General features: G+C 55.0%; 1 protein-coding gene across 9 annotated transcripts in view; it reads left to right on the forward strand.

Annotated features, from left to right (window-relative positions):
* POC1A (POC1 centriolar protein A) overlaps nucleotides 1-23,145 on the forward strand; it is a 76,014-nt gene that overhangs the window by 47,986 nt on the left and 4,883 nt on the right. For 4 of the 9 annotated variants that reach the window (XM_051852358.3, XM_051852357.3, XM_070050754.2 and 1 more), the window contains exon 10: nucleotides 9,478-9,621. The exons of 2 other annotated variants lie outside the window; for them this stretch is intronic. In XM_051852358.3, coding sequence (XP_051708318.3) covers nucleotides 9,478-9,621 — 144 coding nt within the window. The remainder of the gene's footprint in view (nucleotides 1-9,477; nucleotides 9,622-23,145) is intronic. 3 more of the 9 variants (XM_070050755.2, XM_051852363.3, XM_089306166.1) reach the window with 1 other exon arrangement.

Raw genomic sequence — 23,145 nt, forward strand, 5'->3', positions numbered from 1 at the left:
TGGGCATTTGCTTTTTATTTTCTTGGTAAATATCGAGGAGTGAAGAAGTAGCTGGGGCCTTTGTAGGGAGGTATTTAACCTTTTAACTGTCCAACTGTTTGTTTTTTTTTTTTTTAAGATTCTTTTTTTTTTTTTTTAATTTATTTTTTTGACAGGCAGAGTGGATAGTGAGAGAGACAGACAGAGAGAAAGGTCTTCCTTTTGCCGTTGGTTCACCCTCCAACGGCTGCCACGGCTGGCGCGCTGCCACCGGCGCACCGCGCTGATCTGAAGCCAGGAGCCTGGTCTCCCATGGGGTGCAGGGCCCAAGCACTTGGGCCATCCTCCACTGCACTCCCTGGCCACAGCAGAGAGCTGGCCTGGAAGAGGGGCAACCGGGACAGAATCCGGTGCCCCGACCGGGACTAGAACCTGGTGTGCCGGCGCCGCAAGGCGGAGGATTAGCCTATTAAGCCGCGGCGCGCCGGCCATGCCCAACTGTTTTCAAAAGTGGTCAACCCATCTTGCATTTGCCACAAAAGTGGATGAGAGTTCAGCTTTCTCCACCTCTTTGCCAACACATGGTGTGTGTTTTTTTAACTTTAGACCTTTCTAATAGGCATATAGTGCTATCCCACTATGGTTTTTAACTTGCATTTCCCTAATTACTCATAATGTAGAGTATCTGTTTATGTGCTTATTTGCCATCTTTATATTTTCTTTGATAATTGTTCAAATTTTTGCCTGGGCATTTTTTTTAAAAAAGATTTATTTTATTTATTTGAAAGACAGAGTCACAGAGAGAGGTAGAGACAGAGAAGCAGAGAGGTCTTCCATCTGCTGGTTTACTCCCCAGATGGCCACAACTGCCGGAGCTGCAACGATCCAAAGCCAGGAGGAGCCTCCTCCAGGTCTCCCATGTGGGTGCAGGGGCCCAAGGACTTGGACCATCTTCTGCTATCCCAGGCTATAGCCGAGAGCCGGATCAGAAGAGGAGCAGCTGGGACTAGAACCAGTGCCCACATGGGATGCTGGTGCCCCAGGCCAGCACTGCAACCCACTGCGCCACGGTGCTGGCCTTGCCTTGGGTATTTTCTATTTAGATAAGGTTTTGGTCATTATTGAGTTTCTGAAGTTTGTGGGTTTTTTTTTTTTTTTTTTTTTTTTTTTTTTTTTTTGGATATTCTAGATACAAGTCCTTTACCAGATATGTAATTTGAAAATATTTGCTTCTAGTCTGTGGTTTGTCTTTTCATTTTCTTTCTTTTTTTTTTTAAATGTATTATTTGAAAGACAGAAAGAAAGATACACTTCCCTGATTCACTGATTCACTTTCCAAATGCCTACAACAGCCAAGGGTGGGCCAGTCTGAAGCCAGGAAACAGGAACTCCATCTGTGTCTCCCATGTGAATGGCAGGGACCCAGGTACTTGAGGCTTCTTCCACTGCTTTCCTAGGTGCACTAGCAGGAAACTGGATCAGAAGCAGAGGAGCTAGGACTTGAACTGGTGCCCATGGAATGCCAGCACTGCAAGCAGAGGCTTGACCTGCTGTGCCATAATGTCCACCCCTCTCTTTTAATTTCTCTCTTTCTCTCTTTTTTTTTTTTTAAGATTGATTTATTTATTTGAAAGAGTTGCAGAGAGAGCAAGAGGGTGAGAGAATGATAGCTCTCCCATCTGCTGGTTCACTCCCCAAGTGGCTGCAACAGCCAGGGCTGGGCCAGTCCAGAGCCAGGACCCAGGAGTTTCTTCCAGGTCTCCCACGTGGGTGCAGAGGTCCAAGCACTTGGGCCATCCTCAGCAGCTTTCCCACGTCATTATCACGGAGCTAGATGGGAAGTAGAGCAGCTGGGACTCCAACCAGTGCCCATATGGAATCCTGGTATTGCAGGTGGTAGTTTAACCTACATTTTCTAAACAGTGTGTCTTTCATAAAGCAAAAATTGTAAATTTTGATGTTCATTTTATCAGTTTTTTTCTTCTATGAATAATGCTTTGAGTGTTGTATCTAAGGAATCTTTGCCTATTCCAAAGTTACAAAGATTTTTGCTCGAAGGCCCTACTGAACCTAGATTTCAGACTTCGGGCCTCTACATCTGTGAGAGAATTGATTTCTGTGTTTTTTTTTTTTTTTAAGGCACCAAGGGTGACAGTTTGTTAGAATAGCCCCAGAAAACTAATAACAGACGTTCCCAGTGGTTTTTGGTATGTGCACTATGGGAAAGGTAATGGCCAAGAATTATTTTAATAAAATGAAAGGTACCAAACTATAGATCTAAGACAGAAAAATGACAAATATGCTGGAGGAAAAAGAAAAATAAAAACCCTAGATGAATTCAAACTTCTGAAAGCCATATATTAAGAGAAAATGTTGAAGATAGCCAGAGGAAAAAGACACATTATTTACAGTGGTTTAAAAGTAAGAATTATAGGGCCGGCGCCGCAGCTCACTAGGCTAATCCTCTGCCTTGCGGCGCCAGCACACCGGGTTCTAGTCCTGGTCGGGGCGCTGGATTCTGTCCTGGTTGCCCCTCTTCCAGGCCAGCTCTCTGCTGTGGCCCGGGAGTGCAGTGGAGGATGGCCCAAGTACTTGGGCCCTGCACCCCATGGGAGACCAGGGTAAGTACCTGGCTCCTGCCATCGGATCAGCGCAGTGCGCCGGTCGCAGCACACCGGCCATTGGAGGGTGAACCAACGGCAAAGGAAGACCTTTTTCTCTGTCTCTCTCTCTCACTGTCCCACTCTGCCTGTCAAAAAATTAAAAAAAAAAAAAAAAAAGAAAGTAAGAATTATAGAAGAATTCTCATTCACTTGAAAGTCCAAGTTATATGGGGGGGGGGGGTCTTCTATCTGCTGGTTTGCTCCCCAGTTGGCCCCAACAGCTGGAGCTGAAGCCAGGAGGCAGGAGCTTCTTCCAGGTCTCCCACGTGGGTGCTGGGGTCCAAGGACTTGGGCCATCTTCTACTGCTTTCCCAGGCCATAGCAGAGAGCTGGATCGGAAATGGAGCAGGCAGGACTCAAACCAGCACCCACATGGGATGCCAGCACTACAGGCAGCAGCTTTACCCGCTATGCCACGGTGCCGGCCCCTGGAGTAACATCTTTAAAGTATTGAAAGATGGGGCTGGTGTTGTAGCATAGCAGGTAAAGCTGCTGCCTGTGATGCCAGCATCCCATATGGGCACCAGTTTGAGTCCTGCCTCCTGCACTTTCCATCCAGCTCCCTGCTAATGTGCCTAGGAAAGCAGCAGAAGATGGCCCAAGTCCTTGAGCCAGCCCCTGCCACTTGCCACCCATGTGGGAGACTGGAAGAAGCTCCTGGCTCCTGGCTTCAGACCCACCCAGCTTTGGCTGTTATAGCCATCTGGGAAGTGAACCAACAGATGGATGATCTCTCTGTCTCTTCCTGTTTCTCTCTCTGCAACTAACTTTCCCTTTCTTTTTATTTTTTTATTTCATTTATTTGAAAGAATTAGAGAAGGAGAGGCAGAGAGAGAGAAAGAGAGGTCTGCCATCCTCTGGTTCACTCCCCAAATAACTGCAATGGCCGGAGCTGCACTGATCCAAAGCCAGGAGCCAGGAGCCTCCTCCAGGTCTCCCACACGGGTGCAGGGGCCCAAGGACTTGGGCCATCCTCTACTGCTTTCCCAGGCCATAGCAGAGAGCTGGATCGGAAGCGGAGTAGCCGGGGCTCGAACCGGTGCCCATATGGGATGCCAGCGCTGCAGGCCGCAGCTTTAACCTCCTGCACCATAGCGCCAACCCCTAACTTTACCTTTCAAATAAATAAATAAATATTAAAAAAAAAAAAAAAAGAAAGGAAAAATATCTGCCAATCCAAAATTCTGTACTCAGCAAAGGGGAAGGAAAGACTTTTTTTTTTTTTTTTTTTTTAAAGACAGAAGCTGGAAAATTCATTACCAGCAAACTTACTTTGTAAGAAATGTCTCCTCTCTCTTCTGGGATTCCATTCCACATGTGCCAGTTTGATGCTGTCTCCTAGCTTGTAGCTGCTCTGTTCTGTGTTTCAGCTCCTTTAAGGGCACTGATAAGTTGTCCTCAGCTGGGCTGTGCCTGTCAAAGCCATTCTTTATCTCCGTTACCGAGTTTCTAATTTCTGGTGTTTCCATTTGACTTTGTGGAAATTCCCTATCGGTTCATGTGTGTTATTCAGTAGAATTGTCAACATACAGATCTACTGTTTTAAATTCTGGGCCTCATAGTGCCGACACACAGGCAGGCCATCTAAACCTGATTCTACTTACTGCTTTGTCTCTTGACTGTGTTTTTGTTTTTAATTTCCTTGCCTTCTGTGTGTCTTTTGATCTTCTGAGTGAAAGCCGACATGCGGTTTAGGACAGTAGAGTGGTGTTCCTGGGTGCTGGCTGTTGGAGAGTGAGTGCTTCTCGGCGTTCTCGCCCCGCTCTCTGCTTCCAGCTTCCCTGTGCGGCTTCCCTCGTGCTCTGTTCCATGCCGTTAGGTATTTGTCAGCTTTGTTGTGCGCGGAGCAGAGAGAGGGGGTCCTCTGTCATCCTGATCCCCTTGCAGCCTTGGGCAGGCCCTGTGTCCCTGGGTGTCAGAAGTGGGGCCTTCTCAGTAGTGCTGCCCCATCTCAGCCATGAGACCTCAGAGATCTTGGCTCAAGATGGTTCTTGCTTCTCCCCCGAGGACACAGTTGGTTTTTATTTTTATTTTTGACAGGCAGAGTGGACAGTGAGAGAGACAGAGAGAAAGGTCTTCCTTTACCGTTGGTTCACCCTCCAGTGGCCGCTGTGGCCGGCACACCGCGCTGATCCAAAGCCGAGAGCCAGGCGCTTCTCCTCGTCTCCCATGGGGTGCAGGGCCCAAGCACTTGGGCCATCCTCCACTGCACTCCCTGGCCACAGCAGAGAGCTGGCCTGGAGGAGGGGTAACCGGGACAGAATCCAGTGCCCTGACCGGGACTAGAACCTGGTGTGCCAGCACCGAAGGTGGAGGATTAGCCTATTGAGCTGTGGTGCCGGCCTCCTAGTACCCTTGTGATTTGAGCTTCAGGTGAGAAAGGTCCTGGCCAGGCTCCCTGCCTTTTCCTTGTCCACTCTTGTCCTGTAGGCCTGCACCTTGTGCGTGGATTTCTCCCATCAACCGTACTGCCTCATCTTTCTCACGAGTGCCCCGTGGCGGGCTGTGGGCACGCAAGCTCCCCGGTGTCTGTGGCCTCCAAGGATCCTGCACTCTTCCCCCAGCCCACACTGTCTCCCGGTTTGGTAAAATTCAACAACTTCATCTTCCTGCTCTCGTGTACGGCACCCTCTGTGCCTCTTCTTCCTGTGCTTTGCCCCAAGTGGGCCATGGGCAGTGCTCATTTCCTCTTTTCCTTGGAAGCGCCTGTCTTCCCTTAGATTCCAGGCTGATTGGTTGCCTGTGACCCCTGCTCGCTCATGTATGAAAAGGCCTTATTCTTTTAGTCTTTCTTGTTTGGTTGAAGTGAACACTTCCCTAGCTTTCTCTGCCCTAGCAGAGGCTTGTTCTCTATTACACTTGCATCTTGATGAAAGGGTGAGACTGGAGTCAGCCCAGAGATGAGGGAAGAAGGCAACCCAGTGGGCTGGTTTCTTGTACCCTGAAAGACCTACAAGCCATTCTTTTTTTTTTTTTTTTTTAAGATTTATTTATTTATTTAAAAATCAGAGTTACACAGACAGAGAAGGAGAGGCAGAGAGAGAGAGGTCTTCCATCCGCTGGTTCACTCCATAACTGGCCACAACAGCCAGAGCTGCACTGCTTTCCCAGGCCACAGCAGTGAGCTGGATCAGAAGTGGAGCAGCTGGAACCCGAACCGGCGCCCATATGGGATGACTGCACCACAGGTGGCGGCTTTATCCATTACGCCACAGCGTCGGCCCCTACAAGCCATTCTGTTTTGTTCTTTAATAATGGTTTATGGGCTGGCTCCCCATGTGTCTGGGTGGCTGGGCATTGACCTCAGATGTTTTGGCCGCTCCTGTGCCAAGTGCTGAGGTCCCAGTGGCATGTGATAGGCGGGCAGCAAAGCAAACAGAACCTGAGGCAGGTAACATGGTGACCTGCTGTTGTGAGAGCCAGCATCCCACAGCAGGGCGGTGTGGAGGAGACACTTGTAGGCCTCAAGTGAGATTTCCACAAAACTAAAGAGATTCGTCCTTGAGGTTCATCCTTGTTTTTGTTGTGGGGTTAAGATGTTTCTGTTTGGAGCAAGCGAGAAGTCGTTGGCTTGGTGTGGATCCGCGTGGGGGTGCTGGAGGCATGTACCTGTGTGCCCCCACAGAGCTCCTAGGACCCTGGGTGCTTGGGCATACAAACCACTGCTGTGACTTTCCCTGTGAAAATTGTCGGGTGGTTTTGCCACCGTCATCCCTCAAGGCCCTAGCACAGTGTCTTCCCACTCCTGGCGTCGTTTTCTAATCTACTTTCTTGTTTGTTTGCCAAGTCTCTGGGAGATGCCACTGCTCTGGAAGGCTGGGCACAGGGGAGCAGCAGCAGCGCCGTGGGGAGCGGGGCCACTGGCCCTTTGCCAGGGTGCAGACTTTGGGAGGTTTCATCGCACAGGAATTCACCGTGGTGGGCTTGGCCCTTTGAGGGGCCGCCGAGTGTTCAGGAGGCCTCCTCTGTATTCAGCTCTGTGCCAGGCAGACATTCCATGGCAGGCATGGCAGGGGAGTGATGTGAAAAGCATTAGACCCAGGAGCTCTAGAACGAGTTAGTGCACCTCTCTGAGCCCAGGTGTGCCCCTCTGAGAGATGAGGCTGGTGTGCCAGGTAAGAGGGCCATTGTCGTAGGTCTGAGTGAGATGTCATGGATGAGGACACCAAGGCGCAGGTGAGCAGGCTACTGGCAAGTTCACTGTTGCCGTGTCTTCTGCTGAGAGCAGGCAAGGAGGCGGAGAAATGCCCGAGGCAGTCCTGCGAGCAGAAGCTAGGCCCCCTCAGACAGTGCTTTCCTGTGCAAGCCCGGTTCTGTTGTGATAAAATGAAAAGAGCACATGAAAGCTTGGGGGGATGGGAGAGCGTGGTAGTTCCTGCATCTCCCTTCTAAAGGCCACCCACGCCCAGGGCTCTGTGTCCTCTGTCCTTGGCGCTCCTGGAGCTGGCTCGGCTGTGGCTCATAAGGAGCGTGTCTGTTGCGGCAGCCAGCATGCTCACCACACGCCCACGCACTGCCCTCTCTGTCCCAAGAAGCACAGCTCAGCACTGTCAATTTCTGGGCTGTTCTACAGAAACACTCAGAATTTCCATTCCTTCCATCTTGGGCAGCTGGCAGCACCAGTTTGGCCCACTCTGCGAGGATGCCCCTGTTGAGCCAGAAGGGACGCCTGGCCCACCCCCTCCCTCCAGTGGCCTTTCCTGGAGGAGCTGTGGGGACCTGTTGTCCAGGGGAAGAGTGTCCCTCGCTGGAAGTGGGATCCCCTGGAAGCTGTGAGCGAGTGTTTCGCAGAAAGGCCTGCTGATAACCTCAGATAAGCACTTCTCACAGCCCAGCCTTTGGAGGGCTGGCCCTGTGAGCATTCCCATTTTACAGATGAGGAAGCAGGGGTCCAGAGAAGCTTGGCCTCTTGCCCACTGCCTCTGAGCCAGTCAGTGGTGGAGCCTGGACTTTAGTTAAGGCCTATGTGAGTCACGATCTTTTCAGCTGCACCCTGCTGTGTCTCCTGACAGAGCTTCCTGGCTCTGGGACTCACTGTGGTGGGCTGAAGGCTGTCCCAGCAAGGCTGATGGGCCACTGGAATGCGTCCTTCTGGGTGGGCACTGCAATCTGAACGGCAGCAATTCCTGGCGAACTAGAAGAGCCCAGCTCTCCTGACTAAGGTCTTGCAGAACGGCCGCAGCGCCCAGCAGGCATACTGCTGATGGGCACGTGGACATAGTGCCGCTCCTGTCTCAGGAACATCCCTCTGGCTGGGTCTCACATTCAAGCTCTTTAGCCAACCAGGCCAGCATGTTTCCAAGTTCAAATCCATGTGCCCTTGACAGTTTGTGATCCGTGACATTAGAACACTTTCCTGATAAATGAAAACATGAAGGTGGGGTCCTCATGCCCTCATGGTCCTCTGCTGCTTGGGATTATTCCTTTCAAAGACTCTGTGCCCATCTAGGGCAAAGCATCTTCCCAGGACTGGGCTGCAGTAGCTTGGTCTAAGGGCGGGCAGGCTCAGCAGAGGTGCAGGCCAGGCTGCAGGCAGCTCAGTATTATCAAAGCCAGGGGCTGGATGGGTACATGGGCATCCTATGTGAGCCCCAGTCATAGCCAGTGTACTCCAGTGGCCATGGCACTAGGAGTGGGAGGCTGCTGGGTGGAGTAGCCTTGGCTTTCTGAAAAGTGAGAAATTGGTGAGCTTTGACCCCCGCTCAATGGCCTGGTTTTGTGGAGCATAGAGTGCTGAGGGCAGGCAGAGAGCAGGTGCCCTCAGCCGTGCCTTAGAGGTGCGGTATCCAGGGGAACCAGGAAGAGACAGGGAGTTCCTGATTAGGAGTAGGGGGTTGCAAGGGAGGGGAAGGACAGGATGTTTAGCACAGTTTAGCACAGGGAGAAGGGCAGATGAGGGCATCTTCAGCAGTGTTCCATGAGCTGGGCACAGGGTGCAGAGGCAGGAGAGGAGCTACAGCAGGAGGCAGGTCCATAGGCTCTCTGGGTTTGGGCCTTGGAGTTTCTCCCGAAGGCAGCAGAGAGCCCTGGAGGATTGGTGACGCTGGGGGGTGAGGTGGTAACAGCAGCAATGCCCATCAGTAAGGCAGTGGTCAGAAGCCCTGAGCCCAAAGTGCGGCAGCATCCATGGATCTCTGAGGCTCTGGGGCTGGCCGCGAGCGTGAGCCGCCACTGAGCATGGTGTTCCCACAGCACCTAGAGCTGCAGGTGAAGCCTTCGTGTGCCAAATGGGTGCTGACTTTTCTGAGTTTGGGGCTGAAGGCAGAAACACCAAGCCTGTCACATTCCTGGAGCCGTGTCTGAAGCAGCCCAGTGGATTCTGACTGGGACAGAATTTGGCTGGGTCCGTCACACAGAAACCTTTGTTTTTGCAGGAGATCTGGGTCACGGCAGGGTCGGAATATTCCCCCACCAGTTCCGGGCTCCAGCTGCTGGGCCCTGAAAGGGGGCTAGGGAAGCTTTGGGGATGGGGATTGGAGTTCAGCTGACGTAAGGGCCGAGCAGGGCCTGGGTGTCTCTGGACTCACAGAGATGCCTGCCGGAGGGTGCGAGCTATGTGAATCAGGATACACCCGGCCTCCTGGAGGGCCTCTGAGAGCAAGCTGAGGGCATTCGTGGGCCCAGCTGCCGAGCCCCTCCGACTGGCCAGACTCGTAGCCTCCTCTCAGAAGGGTGGGCTTGTGACCTGGATGTGGGAACACTGCCAGCATCGCTGCTCTTTCTGCCTCTTGTTTGAGTTTCTTGGTTTTCCGTTTTATCTTCTGGAGAGGCTGTTCCTTTCTCGGTGTTTCCTCAAGCGCAGTCTAGGCTAAGGAACTCTTCTCTGTGTCTTCAGCCAGAAGGGGATTTCCCCCTCCCATCAGCCAGAGGCAGGAGCCTGGAGTCGGTGCAGAGCCAGCCCCCGGAGCCCCTCAGCGTGCCACAGACGCTGACCAGTACCTTGGAGCACATCGTGAGCCAGCTGGACGTCCTTACCCAGGTAGGCCGCCGTGTGAGCTCACCCAATTGCCTGCACTGGTCTGGCATTCGGAGCATTCAAAGTTGGCTAGCATAAGCTGGGTTCATTTTTTTAAAAGATTTATTTTATTTATTTGAGAGGCAGAGTTATAGACAGAGAGAGGGAGAGACAGAGAAAGGTCTTCCACCCACTGGTTCACTCCCCAGATGGCCACAATGGCTGGACCTGAGCCAATATTGAAGCTGGGGGCCAGGAGCTTCTTCCAGGTCTCCTACATGGGTGCAGGGGACCAAGCACTTGGACCACCTTCTGCTGCTTTCCCAGGCCATTAGCAGGGAGCTGGATCAAAAGTAGAGCAGGGGCCAACACTGTGATGCAGCGGGTTAAAGCCCTGGCCTGCAGCACCAGCATCCCATGGGGCGCCGGTTCAAGTCCCAGCTATTCCACTTCTGATCCAGCTCTGTGCTATGGCCTGGGAAAGCAGTACAAAATGGCCCAAGTCCTTGGGCCCTTGTACCCTTGTGGGAGACCCAGAGGAAGCTCTTGGCTCCTGGCTTCAGATCAGCTCAGCTCTGCCCATTGCAGTCATTTGGGGAGTAAACCAACAGATGGAAGACCTCTAACTCTCTCTCTCTCTCTGGTTCTACTTCTCTCTGTAACTCTGCCTTTCAAATAAATAAGATAAATCTTAAAAACAAAACAAAACAGAAGAAGAAGTGGAGCAGCTGGGACTCAAACCAGTGTCCGTATGGGATGCTGGTGCTACAGGCAGAGGCTTAACTTACTACACCACGGTGCTGTCCCCAGGAGCTGGGTTCTTAAAAATGTAATATAATGGACCTGTTCTCCAGCCCAAATAAATGAAATAATCAGACCTGCCTCAGAACCCTGGCTTTCAGAGCCCTGGCTGGAATGGGCTACTTGACTTAAATCACCCAATGCCCATCTTTCCTTAATATGCCCACCCGCAGCTGGCCTGGGCCACAGCTTTGAAAGAAACTGTGTGTTGGTGCGTTCATGCGACTCTGCCAGGTGGCCCCTCCAGGGACATGGCAGGAACTGCAAGCAGCAAGTTGAGACTTGGAGAGCCCAGCCTCTGGGTTTGAGTTGGGGACCTCTCCTTACCCTCTGCATGACCTTGGATGAAACCCCTCGTGTGCTCCTCTGTCCTGTGCAGGTGGTCATGGACTCTGCCTCCCAGGTTCGTGGTGAGGATTTAGGAGTGTGTGACTCTAGATGCTAGCTGTGGCCCTGACCGCCGTCATCAGCGAGATGGATGTGGGCCCCGTGCTCCAGGGCAGATGTGGGCAGCTGGCTTCTCAGTCTTGTAGCGCAGAGGCTGCAGTAAGAGCCTTGGGAGAGGTGGCAGCTGGCATGGGGTCTGCCGCACACGGTGCCCCAGCATCCACGGTGTGCCATAGTCACCCAGCTGGGGCTGCAGCCCTGAAGGAAGCTCACGTGTAGGGAATAGCTGGTGTCAGAGATTGGGAGGTTGCAGAACACTCAGGCGCAGCTCCCGGACATTTCTGGAAGCCAGCTAACCCCTGAGAAGGAGCATATGCTCAGAGAGATGTGAGCAACATGCAAAGACTTCAAAAATACCCCACTTCAAACCTGCCACAAACTGCCTAATGTTCTCCACAGCCTCATCAAGTGAGATGAGGGGAGGTGGAATTAATTAGAACTTTATAGGATAAAATTGGAAATCAAGTCTGAGAAGATGGCTAAAAATAGCTTCATTGGCTCCCGAGAAGTATAGCATAAAACATTTCCTGTCGCCACGTCTAGGGGGTGCGCATGGAGGGCTGATGTGTTAGCAGTTCCGAGCAGGATAGTAACCTCACAGACACACACAGAACACAGGATGAGGGAGGGCTCACCCATGGCCTGTGGCCACATGTCTGCGTGTTGCAGTGCCCTTGTCCCACCTCACACCATTCAGCCCCTGTGCAAGTCCACACAGCTGTCTATCCCTGACCGGGGTCACCTGCCTTGCATAGCTGACTGTGTCTGTGTGTTCTCGATGGGCTCAGTGGGTCCTGAGGAGACTTGGATTCTGTGGGTGAAACCTCAGTTGAGGCCTGTTTTGCAGTGGTGTATTTGTGTTCATCTGGCCTTGCTCTCTTTGGTCTTGGTCTTCAGTAGTTTTCCGGGCCCTGCTTCCTCTCTTGGACTGGGGGCACTCGCTGTGTTCCAGCCACAGCCCACTGGAAGGTTGAAATCAGGCCCCACTCTGATGGTCCACACTGATCCAGCCCTGTTGAGGCCTACAGCTAGGCAACCCCCGCCATCCTTCCAAGTGACCTGTGCAGCTGGGCTCCCTCCTCGATCTGTGGATATTGGCTGTGGGCACCCCTTCTCTCACCCCTCCACCTGAGTGTGCTCTCAGCCACTCCAACACCGACTTCTACTTCAGAGCCACAGAGCCATCCATCTGAATCCTGCTGTTCTCTGTGCCGCCCTGCCCCAGCCCTTCCCTCCAGCGGAGGAAATCCACTTCTAGTGGCTGCTAAGAGGGAAACTGCCCTCCGGGTCCTTCAGGCCTCCGTCCTGCAGGCACTGTGGCGGGCAGTGGCCAGGGATGTTTACCGAATGAGTCACGGAGCCGTCAGTCCCCGGGTGATGTGAGTGGCGTACCCCGTTAGAGGCTGCCTGGCTTCCTGCTCAGCAGGGCTGGGTGTGGCCCTCGCAGCACCAGCAGAACCACTGGGGACCCAATCTCAGTCCCCTCCAAGGCAGTCCTTCAGCAGCACCTCTGTGCAACGCAAAGGCCGGCGGCCAAGAGGCTTAGTGGCCCATGGGGAAGTGTGGCTCAGAGCATAGCCTAGCTCTGGGCAAGTCCTTGACCCGCTCTCAGCCTCACTTTCCAAATCTGGACCCCAGCTGAGAAGGAGCCTCTTCATAAGCCTCCTGGGAGCATTCAGTGTGTCCGGCCACGTGAGGCTCGTGGAACAGAGCCCAGCAGCGCACTGTGCTGCGCCTGCCGCTGCCACTGTCGTGATCCAAGGCCGGTGCTGGGGAGACGGGGGGGCCGCTCTGGGGGGGCTTCATGAGGGCGCCATTCCCCACTGCCTCGTTGAGCTAGACCCTCGTCCAGGAGAGCCACTCCTTGGCCCTCAGAGCAGAGGGGAGGTTCCTCCCATGCAGACACATCCCCTAAGCCCTTCTTGGTCCAGGGAGGGGTGTGTGTGGGAGTGATGGGGGTCCTGCATGAGACCCAGTTCCACCCTTGGGAAGTCCCCAAGACTGAATCTGCCACTGTCAGAGCAGGCCTCCAAGGAGTAGTGGGTCAGGTGGGAGCCCACGGTGCCAGGTCACGGAGGCTGCAGGTGCTCTGGCATCGGGGAACAGAAGCAGTAGCCTCGACTTTGGGCTTCATCAGTGGGACACTGAGCAGAGTCGAGTCGGGGCCTGATCCACGTGCAGGATGGGGGTGGAGTGGAGACAGGGACACAGGCTGGGACTTGGGCAAGAGCAGCGTTGTCATGGCCCTGCCCCCAGGAAGCAGCTTCTGCAGCTGCCCTGCCTTGTGGTCAGTGTAGAGCCAGTTTTCCCTGTAGAAAGAGGGAAGGGGTGATGGGGAAGTGGTGCCGTGGCTGGCCCTTGCTGAGCCTCCTGGCGTCCTGAGCAAGCATGCAGGTAGGTGGCTTTTGCTAGTCCTTCCAGGGCAAGAAGAAATCAAAGCATTGTTGGAGATTGTAGCATACAAAACCCAATCCTAGAACTCCCGAGTTAGGGCGTATACTAAATGCCTTAAAAAAAGACACACATAGAAATACCTTTTTAATAAAATGTGTACTTATTTTTAAAGACTGTTATATAGGCAAAAGAGGTTTTGGGGTAGTCTTGCAGGGTATGTGGCCCTTTGCCCTGCTTCTGCGTGTCACTGCCCTCCTGAGCAGGTGCAGTCTACAACGTCCTGGCCTCTTTGGTCTCCTGCATTGTTGTGTTAGCTGGGAAGACCTCGGTGCAGGGATTCCATCCTCCTGATGCACATCTGAGGCCTGCATCTCTCCAAGCACTTTCTTTTGCAGCCCTCGCTTGACCCTCCCACCTGGTGCCTGGCACCAAGCCTCATGCCAGGTATAGAATCTTAATAATGACTTAATGCCATTAAGGCCCCATCTGCACCTTGTACCAGCGCCGGGCTCCACCCAGCCCGAGGCTTCTCCTGTAAACCAGGTGTCCCTGCTCTCAGCCATGGTAAGTCAGCTTCCCAGCTTTCCTTGCCAGATAGATGGCTTTGGTGGAGTTAGGGGTGGCTTCATCAGGAAGTCCTTCTGCAAACCAAACTTGACCTTCCAGAAAAGGCTCAGTGATGACAGAACCTAGCAGGCTGGGCCCCTGAGGTCAGCAGCCAGAGAGCATACACCTCCTTGCCCTGGCCTTGCCCTGTCGTGTGGGAGAGACCCCCATAAGCATGTGTGGTTGCTTGAAGCTTCCCAGGCGCCTCTGCTCAACTCCTCAGGCAGCTCCCAGTTGAGGCCACATTCTGAGCAGCCAGGGTTGTTCAACTTCACCCATCTCCACCAGCTGTGGGAGCAGTGGTTCCCCTTGGGTTTCAGGGATGCTCTGCTTACCCAGGCAGCTGCCTGCCCATCAGCCTGGGTGCACCTGCCCTCCTGGATTGGAGGGCCAGCTCCACTAATTGTCACATGCCTGACTTCGGGCAGGTGACGTGGCTCCCAGAGCCCGAGAGCCTGCCTTGTGGCTGCAGAGCACCTCTGTGAATCTCTGGTTAACCAGGTGTGCTAGCCTAGGGCCTGTGGTGTGGCGATACACAGTGGTGAGTCCACGTGTTCTCCAGGGGGCAGTGAGGGCAGGTATGGGAGTGGCAGGAATCTGGGTGCCCCAGGCCTCTCTGACCGCTGCACTCGCGTCCCTGGGATGCTCTTGAGCAGCCATTGGCCCTCCAGTGGCTAGCAGGGCAGGAGGGGAGGGGGGAGAGAAAGAAGACCCAGGAAGTGCTGGGGGCACGAGAGTGCACCGCGGCGGGCGGGTGGTGCTGGGGCATCAGAGGCCAAGCGTGGAACTCTTCATAGACGTGTGCTTCTGGCAACATGTTAACTTTGAATCAAGTTAACATAGTTTGCGGGGGAAATCTATTTCCTAACAATGCAATTCACAGTTTTCTTTGGAGGTCTTTTTGGTCCTCAAAATGCCTTGGGCATTCTCAGGAGCTTGAGGTCAGGAGTGTGTGTGCTGTGCTTCCCTCAAGGTGCCGGGCCTCTGCTGTGAGCCTGCCTTGAGCCCAGCCCTCTCTCTGCCTCTTCTGCAGAGAACAAGTGCCTGTCCCGTGGCTGCCTGGGGGCCGCTCACCTGCTGGGCCCACCAGGACTTCTCTTCTGAGAGCTGGCTCAACGAGGCCTGGGGGTCCAGAGAAACCCACATCAGTACAAGTCCCAGGTGCTTTGAGCCAGCTTTTCTTCTTCCTGCCTTTCTCTGGAGGAGAGGGTCTAGGTGCTGCCCTTCTGTGTCTCCTAGGGTGGGCAGCAGAGCTCAGTATTGCGAGCAGGGCCATAACCTCTCTCGGGCCATATCTCCAGGCCCGCCAGCAGGAATAGGCTGTCGGTGGATATCCAGGCAGAGGCTCTTTCCCCTCGTGTTCTTGTGGGGGTGCTGCTGAGTGATGCGGGGTCCCTTTCATAGATGGTGGAAAACTAGGCAGCCAGCTGAGGCCGTTCCCAGCAACAGCACTGCTGCAGGAGTGCCCCACCTCTCGGCTCCCTCACCTCCCTCATGGACTCCGTATGACACCGGTTCGCGTGGTGTCTGCAGGCTGCAGAGAGTGGAGCTCTAGATGGTGACCCCTGAGCGGGGAGGCTGCTGGGAGGGGCCTGGCACAGACCCAGCCAGCAGTGTACTGGTTTTTCCTCAGAAGCCCACAGCAAAGTTATTTTTGACTCCAGTTTCACATCTTGGTGCTTTTTAAAAATACCGAGCCTTGAAATTCCTGCTCCAACTGTTTTTTATGGCGCCCAGGGCTTCAGGCTGGCCACAGCAATGCTGTGATGTCATGTGCAGGGTCCTGTGACTCACAGAGGCTGCTGGGCCCTGGGGTTTGGAGATGCATGCAGTGGGGAAGCAGGTGGGAAGCAGCCCACCCGGCCCTGCTGGCCTGGGCCCCTTTGGGGTTGAGTTGATTCAAAGTCCAGGTCACTGAGCCCTGCTGCCCTAACGGAACAACTGATGAGTTTGCCTCTTTGCTTTGGGGCAGCAGAGAGGAACAGCCCATTTGCTTTGAGGACCCAGCCTCCTCCCTCACCCCGCGGTCCTGGAAGTTCCCTGTTGGATGGGCTGCTCAGGTGGGGCATCTAGTTCCACACTGGTGGGGGAGGTGGGAATGCTGGGGCCTGACGGGGGGCCCTGTGCCCTGTCCTGGGCAGGCCCACTGTTGCTTTCTGCCCTTCGTCCTTGATGGGAAGGTAGAGAGTAAAAGTCTCCCCTGCATGTACAGGGCTTTTGCTGCTGCTCTCCCAGCAGGGTCCCACAGGTGCTTGCTGTTTGCTTCTACACAGCTGAGCCCTCTTTCGCATCAGCACATTTAGCCACCTCGTGTACTTGGTCCAGATAAGTTAACCACCCTTCTCTGCGTACTATAAAGGGCTAAAGTCAAGTAGAAGACAAGTCCCACCACTTGGGGTTGGGAGACAAGCGATTTGTTTTCTTGGGGAACAAGGATTCAAGCTCCTGTCTGGTCTGTGCCAAGGACACACTGAGACCCTGACTCCAGCCAGTTGTAGGGCAACTGGGGAGGAACATCAGTGTAGGCCCCGGCTCCGCTTCGGCTCCACTGTTCTTGGCATCTTACTCACCGGCTCTTCTGGCTGTGCAAACCCAGAGGGGTCGGGAGAGGCTGCACTTTCCCCAAGTACCAAGTCAGGGCCAGTGCTGGCCTCCCTCGTGGTGTGCAGCCTGCTAGCAGCGCTCAGAAACAGGGCAGGCTCATGTTTGTCATTGCGTGGGGGGCCGGGTGGCAGCTCCCACGGGGGTCTGGCAGGAAACTCTTGTTTTCCATCTTCAGTGCCGTCTGCGGTTGTGATGAAAAGCACCCCTCCCCCAGCGAAGCTGCACATTGAAGGCCCTTGCCTGCCAGATGGGCTGGGCAGTGGCTGTGGTTACCTCTGGAGCCTGGGAATGTTCACGGTCGGTCACATGAGATTCCTTCTGTGACTCTGAGCAGGCCTGGAGGCGGGGGGAGGGTGGTGAGGATGAGGCCCACGCAGGGCCGTCTCATTCAGCCTGACTCTGGGCTTGCTCTGCGAGGAGGGGAGGAGGGGACTGCAGGTGATTTGCTCTTGCTCCTCTGGGGATCCAAGGAAGGGTCAAGCAAGAGGACAAGAAGAGGGCCAGCAAGTGTGACGACAGGCTGCCTGCCACAGGCCTGCACGGCTGTGCTCAACTAGGCCTCAGCCGACTGGCACCTGGCAGTCTCCCCAGTGAAGTGCCTGCAACAGGGCCAGGGGACGCTTCCCTTCTCTTGCTCTGCAGTGAACCGCGGGCCTGGCTTGTACCATGCAAACACACCCTCATCATACCCCAGTAGCCACAGCTCTGGAGAGGAGACAAAGCAGAAAGAAACCATGAACTTGGAGCCCTGCCATTGGAGAAGCAATTCTGACACCCTTGGGAGCCCCCCAAAATTGGCAAAGTGTCAGGCCACCTCCAGCACCACCTCTGCAGCAGCCCCCAGTGGGGCCTGTGAGACCCCGTCACTGGTGATCTGTACCTTTCAATTGAAAGGTTGCCAGGCCTCCAGCAAGCTACCGAGCAGTCTCCCTGTCTCGGCCTAATCATGTTTTGTCTGGTCTTAGTCAAGAGACTACTCCATGGGGACTGTTGGGCGAGTCAGCCTTTGAAGGAATGGGAGGCAGAGGGGGCCTAGGTCCATACCCCAAGCTCGCCCTATTTGGACTTGTCATGGGGGCTGCCGATCAGGCTCTTGGTTTCGCACAAGGCCTGCACATGCCTGGCGAGGAATGTGCTAGAGGCAGGCTGGTGTCAGCAAGACTGTGCCTGAGGTGCTCTCTGGTGTGAACAGCATCCTTTGGGTCCCAGAAGCACCCAGTTTTATGAATGGTGATGGCTGGGCCACCTTTTCTAGCTTCTCCTTTGGGGATGGCAGTGATACGGGAAAAGCTGTGTTTATTTGAAAGGAGCTGCTGTAGAGCCATGAGGAAGGTAAATTCTCCAAGATTCCTTAATCCGGCAGCTAATCCACGGATAGAAAGCAGTGCTTCCCCTACTTCCCAAAGAGAGCTAAGCCTCTGGAGAGGTGGGGGTGGGGATGCGAAAGCGCCAGAGAAATCCTATATCCCTGAGCTAATGCAAACCAGAAATGCAAACGGGGGGCTGAGGGAGGCAAAGCTTGTTTTGTGTTGTTTCCTTAGGCAGGCTGTGGCTGAGCCCCATAGGTGGGAGGAATTTCTGTAGACACTGGCTTCTGTGGATCAGCTGGGTGACTTCCTGGTTGGACTTCAGCACAGAGGGGACCTCCATTCCTGCCCCCGAGTTCCAGGCCTCAATGCTTTGGCATTGGCAGATCACGCCTGAGGTGGGAAGGGGAGGAACCAGCTGCTTCCTTGCCTCTCGCCCCTGTCCACCCCCACTTCCTGCTGAAGTCAGGAGGCTTCCTTCCGCCAAGGGCAGCTTAGGAAAGATGGGGGAAGGAGGTTGGCCCCTCCTGCCTGCCCCTGCACACCCCTCACACCTGCCACAGCCAAGGCCCAAGCTCAGGGGAGTGTTCCTCACTGGCCAGGCCAGCTCATCCCCAGAGCACAGCTGTCCTTTGGCCTCCAACGCTCAGAGTGGGTCATCTGTCCACCCAGCACTCAGTGTGCGTCTCCTGTGTGTCAGGCATTGTCCAAGGGCAGCAGTTATCAATAAAACAAGACAAAACGCCCACCCTGGTGGTGCTGCCAGCAGGCTACCTGAGGGCTGGCACTTGCTCTCTCTGGCCTGAAGGCCCCTGTGCCCAGACTGTTGGGCACTGGGCAGTGGCTAGGACCTAAAGGCAGAGGTGTGGGTAGGGGGAAGGACTGGAGTTGGACCAGCAATCTCCCTGCCCAAGGTGCTGGGCTGGCCCCTCCAGCCCCCAATCACCCCAGCACGTAGCCAGGGGTACCATCAGCAAGGCATGACCTTCCATGTATGCACATGGTATGTGTGTGCGTGCTCACACACACATAGACACACACACACACAACAGGAAACAAAGCAGAGTGGGGCCTGCTCAGGGCCCAGCAGCCTTGTGTTGTTTTGATAGCTCACAAGACCCCACAGCAAAGAGAGTCCCCTTTTATTGCATCTGTTTTAGATCTTTAGGATCTGAGTGAAGTCAAAACCATGCTACAGGGGAGATTAATTCCACATTTTCCATGTTTGCAGTGAAACCAAAGGAAAGTTAGATGTCTGTGCAGCATAGCTGAGACCGGGGCGGGTGCCGATGGCCAGCCCCAGGATGTTCCCCTGGCGTGGCACAAGTGCCCCTAGTGCTGTGGCAGGGCAGCTGCCAGGGCAGTGGGGACCTCCCCTACCCCGAGCACTCTGGCCTCTGTGTTGGGGGTGAAGGCGGCTGGAGAAGCTCTGGCCCTCCAGGAAGACCTCCTGGGGGAGCCCACATCAACCACGATCCTGGAAGTGATTAAAAGGCACTTGCTGTCACGGGAGAGCTTTGTGCAGCAGCCAGACCACCGTGTGCCCTGATGGCTCAGACTCTCCTAGGCCTGGCCACAGGCTGACCTCCCTGATGCCCCACCTGTGCCCAGGGCTTCCTCCCGCAAGCCAGGGTGTGGCAGGGCAGCAGCTGGGGGAGTCACATTGCCCACAGTGTACTCTGTGCCAGCCTGGCCCAGAGCATGTGTTATGTAGATGTCTACTGTTTTTTGAAATGAATATTCTAGTGACTCTGGGAGAGTTGGGTTTTACAAGCAAAATGCATCTTAGGCAGGTAGCTTGCCCAAGGCCACTCAGCAAGGGAGTAGTCAAGTTCAGATTCAAACCCAGGCCACACAGCTCTGCAGCCTGTGCTCTTAGTGCACAGGCCAGAGGTTCCCGCTGGGCATCCCTCTGACAGTGTTTTCCGAGGACACACACGTGTGCTGCAGCCACAGTGCCCTGCGAGGAGAGGAAGGCTGGCACTGGAGTCCTGGGCCTGGGGTGGGAATAGCTGGAGCAGGCCTTGGCTAGCCAGGGTTTGGGAAGTGAGAGAGTGGTGACAGGTAGCATGGGCCTGGAGTGCCACATGACTGCCACACTAAGGAGCTGGGCCTTTGTTCCTGAGTTCTTGGACAAGAAAGTGACAAGCAGAAGTAGGGAGAGCAGGGGTGAAGGGACTTAGGAGTAGGGCGGTGGGGGGGGGGGTCACCAGGAAGCCGGGGTGTGAAGAACAAGCAGGAGGTGAACCCAGAGTGCTAAGAGGGAAGGCCCTGGCACCTCTGGCTCTGACTGGGTGCTCAGGAGAGCTGCAGTGCCCCTCACTGGTACAGCCCCAGCCTAGGCAGAGTGCTTGGTGGGCTCATGGCTGAATGTTGGCTCGCTGTCTGCATCTGTCAGTCTGGCCCAGCCACTGTGCACTTCCATGACACCTGTCTTTCAGCTCACAGTAGAGGCTCAGGAGTGAACCTCCACTGTAGAGACCAATAGCACTTATGTCAGAGGGCCCAGGCACCACCTGGGGCTGTGCTGAGAGCTGACGGAGACATGGGGAGGCACCTTGGCCAGGGTGAGTTGGGGCTGCTGGGAAGAAGGGCTGGCCTGACTGGGTGGGAGTGGTGGCCGTCGAGCAGTCTTGAGCGAGGCCCAGGCAGATGGAGGTATTTGTGAGGGTCTAGCCAGGTCTCTACAAGCCACAGGTGGAATGATTGGCAGTCCCCCTGGTTCTTCTCTCTCCCACTAAAGTGCCACTCACTGTCAGTGATGCTGGAACAGCTTGGCCGAAAGCCAGCCAGACAGGACTGGTGCTGCAACCTGGGGGCCAGGCTCCCTGGTTTGTGACATGTGGAAGGCCGGCGGATGTGGGGGTCCTCGATGTTATTGGATGCCCCGAGGAGAGTCATGAGGGCCCCAGAGGTTGCAGGGTTTTGTAGAGGTCGTGGCTCCAGCTCCATGAGAGCGGTCTTCAGCAAAGGTAGTGGCAGCAGTGGCTGTGGGGGGAGGAGCAGCTACAGGAGCAGCTCCCTTGGTCTGTGTTCTGAAGTGCTGGTTCACTCCCCTCTGTCTTACTGCTTGTCCACCAGGAGCCTGTGCTCAGTTCTTGGCCAGGCCTCTTCTCCCGGAGTTCATTCTGGAACCCGCATTCTCCAAACTGGCCTCAGGCATGTCAGAGCACCGTGCATCTTGGCAGGAGCCTGGTGAGACAGTGCCGGGGATGGAGGCGTCCCCTGTGCCCTGCCCTTTCTAGCTGAGCGTCCTGGGGCCCCTTCCCCACTTTGCCTTGTGGCCACTGTAGCTCTGTCTCCCTGTTCAACCACGCCAGGCCAAACCACACCGGGCTGCCTCAAGGCCTTTGTACCTGCTGCACCTTGTACTTGATGGGTATTTCTGTGAGCCCATCTCGAAATGTTCTTCAGAGAACTTCCTGTCAGAGCTGGTGCTTTCCTTCCCAGAACTGCCAGCCCTGGCACAGCCCCCCAGCCCCTGAGCCACATCGGGGGCTGGACTACATACACTCAGCCACATCCAGCCCCTGCTCTGGCTATTTTATCTTCTTCCCAAACACAAAGTGAAAAAGAGGATGAAAAAGGAAACAGATGAGAATTGAAAGAAAAGAGCTGGTTTTTAAAATGCAGTACAAGCCTCTTCATGAGGAAGCCAGGCCGGGGAGAAAGGCGAGCAGGGCTGAAAGAATGGGAGGTCAGACTGAGGAAGCAGGGAGGCTGGGCAGTAGGTGGTCAGCAGGGGGAAGGAGAGACGAGGAGAGATCTGAGCCTGCCCAGCCCAGGAAGAACGGGTGCCAGGGTAGAACTGGAGGGCAGGGGAAATGTGGGCTGCAGGACTGGTGTCACCCATGGGGCGTAGGGGAGCCTAGCGAGTCTCATCCCCCTTGTTTGTTCTGAGGGTGGAGGAGTCATCATGTCCAGGAGTACCTGTCTCTTCCAAGGCCAGAGAAGATCTCCCCTGGACCTGCGCAGAGCCTGTAAGGGGGTCCTGGCCACCTGCCCCTTGTCAGCTGTGGGTCATGGTGAGACCCTGCAAACCCACTCTGGCCTTTGCTGTTGTCCCGAGTGCCTGAGTCCCTATCACACGAGACAGGAGCTGAGGCTCTCCCCTTGTTCGCCTCGGAGGCCAACAGATGTACAAACCCAGGCTCTCTCCTGTGCAGGGCACCTGAGCTGGCTTTGCTATTCTGAGTCATTGGTGGGCATGGGAGACTTTGTGGGAGCCCTGAGCCCAGAGCTTTGGGGCCATCGTCCGACATCCAAGCATTCAATGCTAGCAGAGAGAAAGGCGCTGGGGGCGGTGAGGTCAGAGTGGGGCCGCTGTCGAAGTGTCCCCAGTGTTGTGTTCCTCTTGCCCTTGGAGTGGGGCCCACTGCTAGGTATGTCTCCAAGGACTGGCATTTCAGTGCTACTTCTTTGGGCATCACTACAGTTTTTAGGGGGCTAAAAATAAAAGCCTGTCACTTTAAAAGTCAGTTCTTTTTATACCATGCTCAGAAAGCCCTCAGGATGTTACAGAGAATGTCTTACACTTGAACTGTGAGGAATAGAAGACACTCGGAGACACCTGCCCCATTAGTGTGGTCCCAACAAGAGACGGATCGATGGGTGTCCCTTCCCTGAGCGGGAAAGTTGGCGTCAGAGTAGAATGCTACAGTTGGCCTCCTCTCCCTGGGGGATTGTCACTGGCCAGTTCGAGAGTCAGGCTGGAAACCCCATGCGTGGCCCAGCTCCTAGCCCACCATGGCAGCCCCGCACTTGCTTTTGGGCCCTAGCACCTCTGCCGATCCTCCCTGTCATTTCCCCACTGTGTCACCCGCTGCAGAGCCAGGCTGCCTCCTGGGTTGGGGGTGCAGGGAGAGGGGGCGTTCAGTGGCTGCACTGACATCATCCTGAGCCCCCGGGCCCCTCAGCTCACCTGCACCCGATCCTCTCTTCTGTACTCAGGGGATTGTGGCTTCTCGCCCCCATAACGAGGATGAGCGCAGACATACAGAACACTTGTGCTGCTGGCTTGGGCTTCCCGAACCAGCCAGCCTACCGGGCCCTCCCGTGCAGGGCCTGTCGCAGCCTGCGCCCACGGCCTTGGCACATGTTTCCTGGCTGTCTCTGCTTCCGTTCACTTTCCTCCTTAGCTCCCCCATCCTGGGCCGTCATCACCCCCTCTTGTTCTCCCTCGTTTCGCCCTCTCCTCCCCATAGCCACATGGCTGCTCCCAGGTCATCCCCATGTGGCAGCCAGGGGTCATGCCCCTCAGCCTAGAACCCCCAGCACCTCTGCTGCCCCAAGGGTAAGGACGAAGCCGCCCCGCATGGCTTGCTGGGCCCAGCCTCATCTTTTCCCCCCTTCACAGCCCCTCACCCTAGGGCCTTTGTATACACTGTTC

Source organism: Oryctolagus cuniculus, chromosome 10 (assembly GCF_051225735.1).
Source record: "Oryctolagus cuniculus isolate XC-2025 breed Fujian yellow rabbit chromosome 10, ASM5122573v1, whole genome shotgun sequence".
NCBI classification, from domain to species: domain Eukaryota; kingdom Metazoa; phylum Chordata; class Mammalia; order Lagomorpha; family Leporidae; genus Oryctolagus; species Oryctolagus cuniculus.